We start from the raw sequence: 13279 nt of genomic DNA, 5'->3' as shown, positions 1-13279 counted from the left end.
TGTTCAAAACTACAGTGCTCAGCAGCCAGATCAAGTGAAGTCCACCTTTCCCATAAAAAAAAAAAGGACAAGTGTAATAATTTAATATAAATTAATATATATAATATTTATTTTTATTATACACACACACACACACAGTGACATTATGAAATGGGAGGTGATTGATGGACATTATGTTTCACCTCGCATGCCACCTTGGCAGGGTTGGTTTTACAGTCCACCAATAGGTGGTATAAATAAAGCAGGACGGGAGCAAAGTGCAAGGGCAATGCTGCAGAGCCTGATGTAAGTGGGAACTCTGATGTAAAGGGATTGCAGTGCACTCTGACATAAGGTGGTCTCTGTAGCGTTCCCTTTTACATAAGAGTTATGCAGACTCTGATGTATGGGGTAACTCTGTGCTGGCTGGGCTATCGTAACCTGACCTTCACGTAAATTGAGAAATATGGTTTTTGACTTTTGTTTAACTTAAACAATAGCTATATGTTTAAATATTAATACTTGCACTGTTTAGCTCCGAGATATAGAATATCTATCTATCTATCTATCTATCTATCTCTCTCTCATAATATATATATATATATATATATATATATATATATATATATATCTATATCTATCTCGGAGCTAAACAGTGTAAGTATTTATATATTTTTTTATGCACAGCGTGCACAACACGATCACAGGGGCAATTCCAGGCTTCTGTGGAATCTTCTACACCAGTGGTTTCCAAACTGCAGCCCTTTGCTTTCTTTTATCTGGCCCTTGGGGCATTAATCCTATACCCATAGCAACAATGGGGAATAATTCCTTCCACTGACCCAACAAAGGGGTGCAATTGTTCCCAATGACACCAACGATAGTGCACCATTTCTGCCATGATGCCAACAATGGGGCACCATTTCTGCCAATGAAACCAACGATGGGGGACCATTTCTGCCAATGACACCAACGATGGGTCACTATTCCTCACAATGACACAATGCGGCAGAATTCCTCCCACTGATATCATTGATGGGGCATTGTTTGCTCTCACTTATGCCACTGCATTTTCTACTCCCACTGACAGCCTGATCTCCCCCTTAAAGCCTGAAGGTCAGTAAACTGGCCCTTTGTTTAGAAAGTTTGTAGTCCTCTGTTCTAAACCAAAAGTATGGACTTTCGGTTATGGAGCTGGAGAAGACATCACTGTACTACAAGTGCAGTGATCACCACAGTTGTGCTCTACCGATGGCTAAAAGTTCTCTGCCGTGGTGGCAGATAGGTCTTTTCGTTTGTTCATTCATAGATCTCTGTGACTATGCAGCCGAAGCCACACACAGGCAAATTTCAGAGTTACAGCCGCCACCCTAAATATGGGTGCAACATGGAATAAAAGGTGGACTTAGCCACAGCGCCTGAAAAAAGAAACGTGAAAATTGTGTGTTTACACTTGCTTTTCAAAAGCTTCCATTTAAAAGTCCATAGGGGCGGAAATTGCACAATTCTGCTCCTCTACTACAAGTTGGTCGAAAAATCGACCATTTAGACCCCTTTCACACCAGGGCGTTTTGCAGGCGCTATAGCATTAGAAATAGCGACTGCAATCAGCCCTAAAGAAGCTGCACTATTATGTGTAGTGTGAAAGCCCGAGGGCTTTCACACTACAGCGGTGCGCTGGCAGGACGTCAGGAAAAAGTCCTGCCAGCAGCTTCTTTGGAGCGGTGAAGGAGCGGTGTGTTTATCTCTCCTCCACTGCTGCTTCCCATTGAAATCAATGGGGCAGCGCTGTAATACAGCCGGCAAAACGCCACTATTACGGCGTATTGCCGGCGGTTTTAACCCTTTCTCGGCTGCTAGCGGGGGTTAAAATTACCCCGCTAGCGGCCGAAATGCACCGCAAATCCGGCGGTAAAACGCAGCTAAAAAAAAAAAAACTGCGTTTTACCGCCCACGCTATTGGTGGTGTGGTGTGAAAGGGGTCTTAGAGAGAAGACAAAAACCTGCAAAAGTACACCTCTAAATCACCTGACTGCGCTCACGCTAAATGTTCATGGGGTAGAACAGTCACTGTTACTCAAGAACAAAACAATAAAAGTACGGAGCAATAAAAAGAACTTGCTTTAATACATCAATTAAAAATAGTTGATGGGGGGTGCAAAAGTTGAATAAAATAAATCAATGTTGGCCTCTAGATATGGAGAAATCCTTAACAGCACAGGAAAAAGCTATGTTATCACTTAATTGAGTGTATACATGTGGCAAAACTAGAATGAGGAATGACTGCATATTATTTGTCTCCCTTTTTTTGTGTTATATTTCACATCTAAGACTCTAGACTTAGATTTTTTTGGTGAAAAATGTTTATATATATATATATATATATATATATATATATATACACATATATATATATATATATATATATATATACACACATATATATATATATATATATATATATATATATATATATATATATATATATATATATACACACATATACATATATATACATACATACACATACACACACATATCTATATATCTATATATATATATATATATATATATATATATATATATATATATATATATATATATACATATACATATATACATATTATATACATATATACATATACATACACACACACTAAGACACTGAGGCGCTCAAAAACTGTCCATAAAACGTGACCTTAAAAAGCTCAAAGCTCCCCAAGGATGCTGCTTGCAGAGATTCTTGCATTGCGCCGTTAGCGCACCGCCCCAGTCTGAAAGCATCCATTGAAATTAATGGGAAGTAGTTTTCAGATGCTATTTTTAGCGCAAAAGCACCTCACTGTGAAAGGGGTCTTAGAGAGAGCGGTGGAGGAAAGAAATTAACAATGAATGAAGTATATAGCAACTTAGTGGTCAGAGTTGGTTTTGTGATGGGAAAAAAGGATGAGCTCAGGCGTGTTCGCAGCTGCACATGCAGAGCCCGCCAGGAAGTCGGCACTGCGCTAATCACAGGCAGTGTGACATTTCCCAATCACTCTAGCTGCAGATCGGGAAAATGTCTCACTGCCTATGATTAGCTCAGCGCAGACTTCCTGGCGGGCTCTGCGCGTGCGGCTGCGAGCACGCCTAAGCTCATCCTTAATTGGAAATAGAGAGACGTATTAGGAAAAGACTGGGATAATATTACATATTGGAAACATTTAATATTATTGCACTCTTTTTTTTTTTTTTATTTGAAATTTGTTTTTGTAAAGACATTTATGAAAAAATTTGTAAAACGTTTTGGAGAAAATACACCTCTAAATCACCTGGATTTGCGCACTCCAATTGTATATGGGGGCAAACATTTCTTGTTACACAAGGATTGAGCAATGAACAATTTAGTGGCTTACGGAAAACACAACAAAGCATAAAACTCTAGAATAAAAGGAGCTTTTTAAATATCTTCCAAACAAAATGCATACGATCCATCATACCTGAATTTCAGGACACGATTTATAATTCTTTCGTTCCTGCAAAGGAACATCGTTTTCTGCAATACAGAAATAAAACAAATGAATCTACTTAGAGCGAAAATCATACTGCTTATCAAATGGTTAGCCAGAATTTATTAAAGAAACTAGGAAGAAAGAAAAAATTGTATGTACACCACCTGCAGCCAGTGTCAAGTTGACCCTGAGGGCCTGAATGGTCTCCTTGGCTTTTCGTAGCTCAAACTCCAGGACTGGACAGGGTTTTGGATTAAACACACACAGGCATCCAACCAAGAAAAGGGAAACAAAAATAAAAATAAAAAGCAAGGATGGGTGTGGAAAAATATCTATACAGTTTGTACTGGAACAGAAAGCATGCAGTCTAATGGAAATTATGAAAGCATGCAGCAGAGTTGGCTTAGCAAACAAATGAATGTTGTCTTGTGCTATGGAGATGAATCTAATCAAACCAAATTCAGTTCAAGCTGTCTGACAAGGAGCTGAAGCGGCAGGGAAAGAAATCATATGTGCACTTGAATTTGAAATTGTACTTAGCTCTGCAAAATATAGTTTTTTTTCTTTTCTGGATGGGAACATCCAGGCTGGAGATCACATCTTCTCTCTTTTAAAAGCAGAGTAGATCCTAGCTATTCCAGTTGCAAAACCTTATTTAAAACAGGAGGGTACTGACTAAACAGTCACCAATATGCCATAGTGGACTTGGCGATGTGTACTAGTGGCAGGTCTAGGTATTACTTTGAATGAGCTTTGTAGCTGTGGTGCTTAAAGTAGAAGTAAACCCATGGATTTAAACAGTTAAAAAAAAAAAAAAAAAAAAAAGGCATGCCGGGAATGCTAACTGCACATTGGCTGTGCTCTCAGCCAAACTATCAAACCATGCAATGGCTGGTGTCATAACGAATCACATGTGCAGCACCATAGCAGTTGAAGATTAAACAGAGGCAAAGATGGCAGCTTCCTTGGCTGAAAACGATAGAGGAGTTTACTTCCACTTTAATTTTGTCCTAAATAACATCTGTTGTTCTACTAAGGTTTCGATCTCAATGGTGTTTTCTGCCTTTCAACACTCCTGCTTCTAAACTCCTGACCCTGCATGTTAGGCTGGCGTTTTGAGAAAAAAAAAAATACCAGACGCCCCCTAGAAACGGCAGAAAATAGTCCAGTGTGCATGAACCCTTAGTGCCGGTTCACACAGGGGTGGCTTCAAAGTCGCCCGACTCTGAAGCCGCCCCGTACAGTGTGACTTGCAAAATTACTTCTGTATAGAAGTCAATGCAAGCCGCTCCGATGTCGTCCCGAAAGTAGTACAGGAACCTTTTTCTAAGTCGGAGCGACTTGAGTCACTCCTATTAGAACGGTTCCATTGCAATGCATGGCGCAGGACTTGTCAGATGGCTAAGTCACCTAATGCCGCGTACACACGATCGGAATTCCGGCCAGAAAAAGATTGAGAGCTTTTCATCAGAAAATGTGACCGTGTATATGCTCCATTGGAATGTAGCTGTCTGAATTCCCGCCAGCCAAAAATTGATAGCTATGTTCTCAATTTTCCTGACAGAAAAACTTTCTATCGGTAATTCCAACATGCCAAAAATCACGCATGCTTAGATTCAACTACGAGACAGAAGCTATTGGCTACTGGCTATTGAACTTCCTTTTTCTAGTCGCGTCGTACGTGTTGTACGTCACCGCGTTATAAACGATCGGAAATTTGGTGTGACCGTGTGTAGGCAAGACAGCTTGAGTCAAATTCCGTCAGGAAAACCAGAGCTTTTTCCGACGAGAATTCCGATCATGTGTACGCGGAATTACAGGTTGCCCCTGTGTGAACCGGCATTTAGTCTTACTCAAGTGCCTGGATCATAAGATTAGCTAAACTTAATGACAAATCTTTTTTTTAAGATTAGACAGTAAATATAAAATATACATCAACTGTGTAATTAGATTTTTGCCTGGAGTTTAGCTTTAAACACAGCTAACACTATTAATAAAGACAAAAAAAAAAAGTATTAGTTTTGAACTCAGCTAATTCTAATAAGAAAATTTATTGTATCCATTTATTCTGAAAAGTACTGTATATCCTGCTAGAATTTGTGATACTAAACATAATAAGAACTTTACTGCCTCCAGTATAACGTTTGACAGTATGTGTTACTATGCGTTTTTTTTTTTTTTTTTTGACAAACAGCCAAAGACTCTTAACTACAACACAACTCTTCTGCAAATATGCTACAGAAGTGCATGACAAGGGGAACATTTATGTAAACTAGAGCAAATGGAAAGAACATTGCTTGTAGGTCACCTACATAACAGATTAAAAAAAAAAAAAAAACATTAAAAAAAAAAAAAAAAAAAAATAGGCACACTTTCCTTTGCAGTGGTTTTTATAAATGAACTCCTATATATGCTGAATGCTAAGGATGAAAATCAATGATCATTTGTGGAAAAAAAAAAAAAAGAAAAATCAATGATCAACATAAAATACATAGTAAACACAAAGAAAACAATAAATGTTGCAAATAATATAAAGGGAACACAATAAAAACGGAAAACCTATGTCAGACTGCAAGAAGCCAATGGCAGATGGAGCACATCACGTTTGGGAGGAAAGGCCAAATGGTAACAAACACTCTGCTGCATGTTTCGTTCTTACAGAGGATCTTAAGTGATCTTTTTTGGTTATTTTTTTTTTTTTTGGCAAATACCGTACTCATTTTATATCACTTCCATCATTTCTAAAACAGCAAGTAGTATAGTATAAGAACATGCACAAAGTATGACAGCTGGAACAAACTGTATGAAATACAGAAAACAGGTTTTAGAGAAGAGCGTTCATACATTTAACACCAATAATGTATATACACATTATCTCACAAAAGTGAGTACACCCCTCACATTTTTGTAAAAATATATCTTTTTATGTGACAACACTGAAGAAATGACACTTTGCTACAATGTAAAGTAGTGCGTGAACAGCTTGTATAACAGTGTAAATTTTCTGTCCCCTCAAAATTACTTAACATACAGTCATTAATGTCTAAAGCTGGCAACAAATGAGTACACCCCTAAGTGAAAAATTGGGCCAAAAAATTGCCCAATTAGCCATTTTCCCTCAGGTGTGAATGGGGAGCAGGTGTGTTAAATTTGGCGTTATCGCTCTCACTCTCTCATACTGGTCACTGGAAGTTCAACATGGCACCTCATGGCAAAGAACTTTCTGAGGATCTGAACAAAAAGAATGGTTACTCTAAATAAAGCTGGCCTAGGCCAGTGATTCTCAACCAGGGTTCCTCCAGAGGTTGCTAGGGGTTCCTTCAGCATTGGGCAATATCTGCCTCCCAGATAAGTTCCCACCGACACCATTGATCTTTTTAACTATCTGTAAGGAGGTAATTCTTCCCAATGACCACAAGTGTACGGACCATTCTTCCCACTGAACATAACACTAATGTATCACGAGTTGTAGATTTCTAATTTTTAGCAGGGGTTCCCCAAGACTAGAGAACTATTTCAATGGTTCCTCTGTGATGAAAAGGTTGAGAAAGGCTGGCTTAGTCTATAAGAAGATTGCCAAGACCCTGAAACTGAGCTGCAGCATGGTGGCCAACACCATGCAGTGGTTTAACAGGACAGGTTCCACTCAGAACAGGCCTTGCCATGGTCGACCAAAGAAGTTGAGTGCAGTTGCTCAGCGTCATATCCAGAGGTTATATTTGGAAAATAGATGTATGAGTGCTGCCAGCATTGCTGCAGAGGTTGAAGGAATGGGGGGGTCAGCCTGTCAGTGCTCAGACCATACGCCACACACTGCTTCAAATTGGTCTGCATGGCTGTCGTCCCAGAAGGAAGCCTCTTCTAAAGATGATGCACAAGAAAGCCTGCAAACAGTTTGCTAAAGACAAACAGACTAAAGACATAGATTACTGGAGCCATGTCCTGTGGTCTGTTGAGACCAAGATGAACTTATTTGGTTCAGATGGTGTCAAGCGTGTGTGGTGGCAACCAGGTGAGGAGTACAAAAACAAGTGTGTTTTGCCTACAGTCAAGCATGGTGGTGGGAGTGTCATGGTCTGGGGCTGCATGAGTGCTTCCGCCACTGGGGAGCTACAGTTCATTGAGGGAACCATGAATGCCATACTGTGACCTACTGAAGCAGAGCAAGATTCCCTCCCTTTGGATAGTAATTTCAACATGTTAACAACCTCAAACACACCTCCAAGATGACCACTGCCTTGCTAAAGAAGCTGATGGTAAAGGTGATGGACTGGCCAAGCATGTCTTCAGACCTAAACCCTATTGAGCATCTGTGGGGCATCCTTAAACGGGAGGTGGAGGAGCGCAAGGTCTCTAACATCCACCAGCTCCGTGGTGTCATCATGGAGAGGCATAAGAGGACTCCAGTGGCAACCTGTGAAGCTCTGTCCAAGAGGTTAAGGTAGTGCTGGAAAATAATGGTGGCCATACAAAATATTGACACATTGGGCCCAATTTGAACATTTTCACTTAGGGGTGTACTCACTTTTGCTGCCAGCGGTTTAGACATTAATGGCTGTGTGTTGCGTTATTTTTAGAGGACAGAAAGTTTACACTGTTATGCAAGCTGTGCACTCACTAATTTACACTGCAGAAAAGTGTAATTTCTTCAGTGTTGTCACATGAAAAGATAATAAAATATTTTAATAAATGTGAGGGGTGTACTCACTTTTGTGAGATACTGTAGGTGCTTTATTCAGCAAGACGGGGTAAAGAACAAAGATGCTGACCCCATGGAAAGCAGACTTTTTCCAAATTTTTGTGTAAATCAGGTAACATTTTTATTTTATTTTTTTAATCCTAAAATTTACATACATTTTACAAAAAAAAGCCATTATCTGTACAAGGGCCAGAAATCCTACCCCAGTGCAGGCTATTATTGGCACAAGATTCAGAAATCCTACTCTAGTGAGGGTCATTATTTGAACAAGATTCAGAAATCCTAGTCCAGTGCAGATTATCATCGATACAAGAATCAGAAAGCCTGGTCCAGTGCAGGTTATCAATGGTACAAGGTTCAGAAAGCCTAATTTATTTCTGACTATTATTGGTACAAGAATCAGAAAGCCTAGTCCAGTGCAGGTTATAATTGGTACAAGAATAAGAAAGCCTGATCCAGTGCAGGTTATCAATGGTACAAGGTTCAGAAAGCCTAATTTGGTGCTGACTATTATTGGTACAAGAATCAGAAAGCCTGGTCCAGTGCAGGTCATCATCAGTACTAGGTTCAGGAAGCCTAGTCCAGTGGCGGTTATCATTGGTAAAGGGTTCAGAAAGCTCAGTCCAGTGCAGGTTATCATTTGTATAAAGTTCAGAAAGCCTAGTTCAGTGCTGAATATTATCACTGCAAGTCAAAAAGCCTAGTCCAGCCCAAGTAATTATCAGCACAAGGTTCAGAATGCCTAGTCCAGTACAGGCTATTATTGGTACAAGTCAGAAAGCTTAGTCAAGTGTTGACTATCAGCACAAGAGTCAGAAAGCTTATTGATGGCTAATATCGGTACAAGAGTCAGAAGGCCTAGTCTAGTGTCTTAAATTTTAGGAATACACTCACCAGAATGCCTTCTCTGGTAATCTTCCAGGACCAAGCCACCTAGAAAGATTGTTTCAGCCTATTAACAGTTTAAAAAAACCTGCCCTACAAAGACTCCTCCGTGTTTTATAGTGATCAAAGCACAGATCTAAAGTCATTAAAAATGTATTAAAAAGGTAGAAACTCATGAGGGTATATTACTATATTCATGTACAATTCCAGATTTCCCCGTTTACCTTCCACAGAAGCACAACTTTCACGAATTACCATATAAAAACCTGGGTAGAAATACAGCTTCTCCATCTATAAAAGATGTAAAAGCAGTAACGAAGATTTTATATGGAAAGGTGGTAACTTTATCTCAGCAATTATTTAGGAGAGTGGGTGATGGTACTGATAAACACTATAGATATTGACTACATGTAAAGGCAGTCAAACAGTTTGAAACTCAACGAGTTCAGCAGGAACCGGCCGAGATCAGTAAATCAACTTGGGTACAACCAACCTAGTGGATTTTACATGCGATTATCGATAGCGGGAGGTGTTACTGGCCAGATCCCCAGGTGAAAACAGAGGGAAAAGGCCTAAAAAAGAAAAACTAAAGCCGCCACTACATCCAACGACTGGCAAGCTGCAATATTAAAGGTTTGGTTTTGGGTTTAATACCACTGAAGGTTAAAGCATTACTAAACCTAAAAGCAAACGTTTATTATAATGCAGCTTACTGACTCTTAGATGCAATGACTGAATTTGATTTTTTTAGGCTCTCTTTCTTCTATTTTTCATCTGGTGATCCAGCCAGCAATCTGTTTTTTTCAAAAACTCTTGCTCTCCAGCAAAATGTATTAGTTTACACAGATGAGACACACTGCCCAACACAAGCAAAGGTGATCAGCTTTTTATTTCTACAAAACCTTTATCCCAAAAAAAAGAAAAAAAAAAAGAACATGTTTCTTGTAACTGATTATAAAGTGTGAGCTGGAGTTTGGCGTCAATTTTTAGTGCATCTAAAGCCTGGTACACACGATTCGATTCTTGGCCAACCGAGTGTCTAATTTTTGTCAAAAGGGCGTGTGCCTGGATCTAGTCTTGCATACAAACAGTACAAAATTGTCAGCCAACTAACACGAATGTAGTGACATTCTATTGAATTTCAGCTCTTGAGCGCCACCCTTTGGGCCCCTTCTGACAATTTCATGTTTGGTCAGCATTGATTCCAAGCATGCGCGTTTGTACTTTCAACTTTTGTGCGACGGACTTGTGTACCGATCATCAGAAAACCTAACAGACCGTTGTCCGCCGAAGATGTACTAGCATGTCATCCAACATTTGCTGGCAGAAAGTTGGACAACAATTGTCAAAAGGAGCATACTAACGGTCAGATTTTAGGACAGTCTGCCAACAAACAATCCCCTGCTAACACTCTGATCATGTGTACGAGGCTTAATGCCTCGTACACACTTTCCGATTATCGTTCAACATATTTAAAACGAATATCGAATACAAAAGTGCAAAATTTGCTCTACCAAAAAGTACGACTTTTGTCGTACGATTCTGGAAAAACCTTCCACTGTGCGTAGCTACATATTTGAAATGATGTCAAATATGCGCGGCCCCTGTGTCCGTCTGGTTTATTTTCATGTTTCAGATCATGTGTGGTGTTCATCTATCGATTTTTAGCGGACGCATACTGTACCGATTAAACGATTGTCGTACGATGGGCTGTCGTCCGAGTCAAGTTTTTGCATTCGTCCCTTCGGATTTTGTTGGACGGACCACCGTGATCGCCTGTCAAAAGCTGTGTACCAAGGATCAGATTATTGAACGATCAATTCGAAAGCAATTTTTATCATCCGATAATCAGAACGTGTATACGAGGTATAAGGGTCCATAACAATATATTTTTGGTTTTGGGTTTAATACCGCTTTAACCAAGAAGCATGTGGATTGCACTTTGAGAGATTCTGCAGATATGAATGGTTTCTATCAAGGCCTAATTTCTCCTTGCTTATTATATATTTTTGTGGATTGTTTACTGGATCTATGTACTTTTGATTATATATGCACAATTAAAGAAGGAAAGCTTATTTTGCCCAGTTGTAGTGTAGAATGCATGTTGTTGGCATTGCAGGAGCACTACTAATTGATAGGCCTTGAATTTTACGTATTGAGTTTCCACTCTTGATAATTGTACTGCAACAGCTACTAGACAGATTAGGAGTGCGGAAATTGTTCATTTTTATTCACTATAGATGAATAGCCAGCAAATTGTTATAGAAAATACAGCTGTCTAAATATGCACAATAATGAAAGAATGTGATAACTAATTTTTGTTTCAAATTAGAACAATGGCTCCAAATGTGTACTGCTAGAACAAGCATTATAGTTTCCTTTTAATCAAACAGAGCAAACCAATATCCAAGCCCAAAGTCCATAAATACTTTCCTTAATCTACAAGAGGACATGTGTTTAATTGTGTCACTAGGCCAGAAAGAAAAGAAAAAACAAAAAAAAAAAAACAAACAAAAAACACCACTTACCTTACAGGTTCACACGGGTGAGCAGGGGTGAACCAAAGCAGCTAAAGACACCAAGTTTTGCAGCTGAAACATGGCGGAACTCCATTCCACCACTTCTGACTCTTGTGCTCCCCCCACTCCGCTATCAAATGTAAACACAGACGCCTTCTGTGTTTAAAAGGGAGAGCATAGCTCTCTGTGGTTCCTGGAACTAGAAGATTCCTGCGCACGCTTCATGGTGGGGTCAGATCGCCAGAATCAGAGAGAGAAACCAATCTTCCTGCAATGTCGAGGCAAAGCCGCCTACACATGGAGGTGCTAGATCTGGGCCAGGTAGGCGAGAGATGCAAGGAAGCTTTTTTTTTTTGGGGGGGGGTGCCCATTGTTTAAAGTGCATCCCTAAGCCCTGCACTCTGGACGTGGGGCGCCTCCTAACCCTGCACTCTGGACGTGGGGCGCCTCCTAACCCTGCACTCTGGACGTGGGGCGCCTCCTAACCCTGCACTCTGGACGTGGGGCGCCTCCTAACCCTGCACTCTGGACGTGGGGCGCCTCCTAACCCTGCACTCTGGACGTGGGGCGCCTCCTAACCCTGCACTCTGGACGTGGGGCGCCTCCTAACCCTGCACTCTGGACGTGGGGCGCCTCCTAACCCTGCACTCTGGACGTGGGGCGCCTCCTAACCCTGCACTCTGGACGTGGGGCGCCTCCTAACCCTGCACTCTGGACGTGGGGCGCCTCCTAACCCTGCACTCTGGACGTGGGGCGCCTCCTAACCCTGCACTCTGGACGTGGGGCACCTCCTAACCCTGCACTCTGGACGTGGGGCACCTCCTAACCCTGCACTCTGGACGTGGGGCACCTCCTAACCCTGCACTCTGGACGTGGGGCACACCCCAGATACAACCGACCCTTTGAAGGCAACCACACTGCTGATTAGCTCACAATGAAAATGGAGCTTGACGTATAAAGATGGATGTCCATAAATATCCCAATAATAACACGTGATGCTCTTGATTTTGAGTATCACTTGTAACATAAAAACTGTGGTAAAAATAGGACAGTACAGAAGAACATTTCCATGCGATTTGGGATGCTGAGATTTTTCCTAGGTCCTGCAGGAAGGTTGAAAGCAATCACCCTTGCATAGGTGAATGCACAGGAATCTGGGTGTATTGTATTTTTGTCTCCCAAATTTCTTTTTATTTTAGGCTTACTTTAGCAGGTTTTTTTTTTCTGGGGATGAGGGACTTTCCATGCAAGGTACACTTTTAGCTCATATTCACACTAGAATGTGGTGTGGGAAACCTGCCATTGATGCAGTTTCCAGCACCACATTCAAACCGCAATTCCCCTGGTAATCTGCAGTGGGTACCAGTGCAATCGACACCCCAAACACAGGTCCCAAAGGCAAAGTGCCATTCCAAAATTGGTGCATGAATGAATGGGCTCAAATCACACCACACTAAATTGCATGTAAACTGAACAGGAATGGGGTGTGGTTTCTGTGCGATTCATATGCAATTCATAGGGTGATCCAAAGCTCCAAGTGGATCTAAAACCTCATTGTAAGTCATCTCCTTTGAACAGCCCATTCTGCTAGGTCACATACTGTTAAAAGTTTACACACACTCCTTTACCACTGCCCTGGCTGCACTGTCTGGCAGTATTGTGCAAACTGTGGTATTAGATGGACAGAACCACAAAGCCTTAAAAGT

General features: G+C 40.8%; 1 protein-coding gene across 4 annotated transcripts in view; it reads right to left on the bottom strand.

Moving 5' to 3' along the window:
- Positions 1-13279, bottom strand: part of RELCH (RAB11 binding and LisH domain, coiled-coil and HEAT repeat containing) — a 208430-nt gene that overhangs the window by 138887 nt on the left and 56264 nt on the right. For 3 of the 4 annotated variants that reach the window (XM_077492057.1, XM_077492055.1, XM_077492056.1), the window contains exons 3-4: positions 3635-3706; positions 3459-3514 (exon numbers count right to left, since the gene is read on the bottom strand). In XM_077492057.1, coding sequence (XP_077348183.1) covers positions 3459-3514; positions 3635-3706 — 128 coding nt within the window. The remainder of the gene's footprint in view (positions 1-3458; positions 3515-3634; positions 3707-13279) is intronic. The other variant, XM_077492058.1, reaches the window with a different exon arrangement.

This window comes from Lithobates pipiens, unplaced genomic scaffold (genome assembly GCF_037356315.1).
Source record: "Lithobates pipiens isolate NorthernLeopardFrog02 unplaced genomic scaffold, aLitPip1_a1.2 Scaffold_19, whole genome shotgun sequence".
Lineage (NCBI taxonomy): Eukaryota > Metazoa > Chordata > Amphibia > Anura > Ranidae > Lithobates > Lithobates pipiens.
This window is presented reverse-complemented; position numbering and strand designations above follow the sequence as displayed.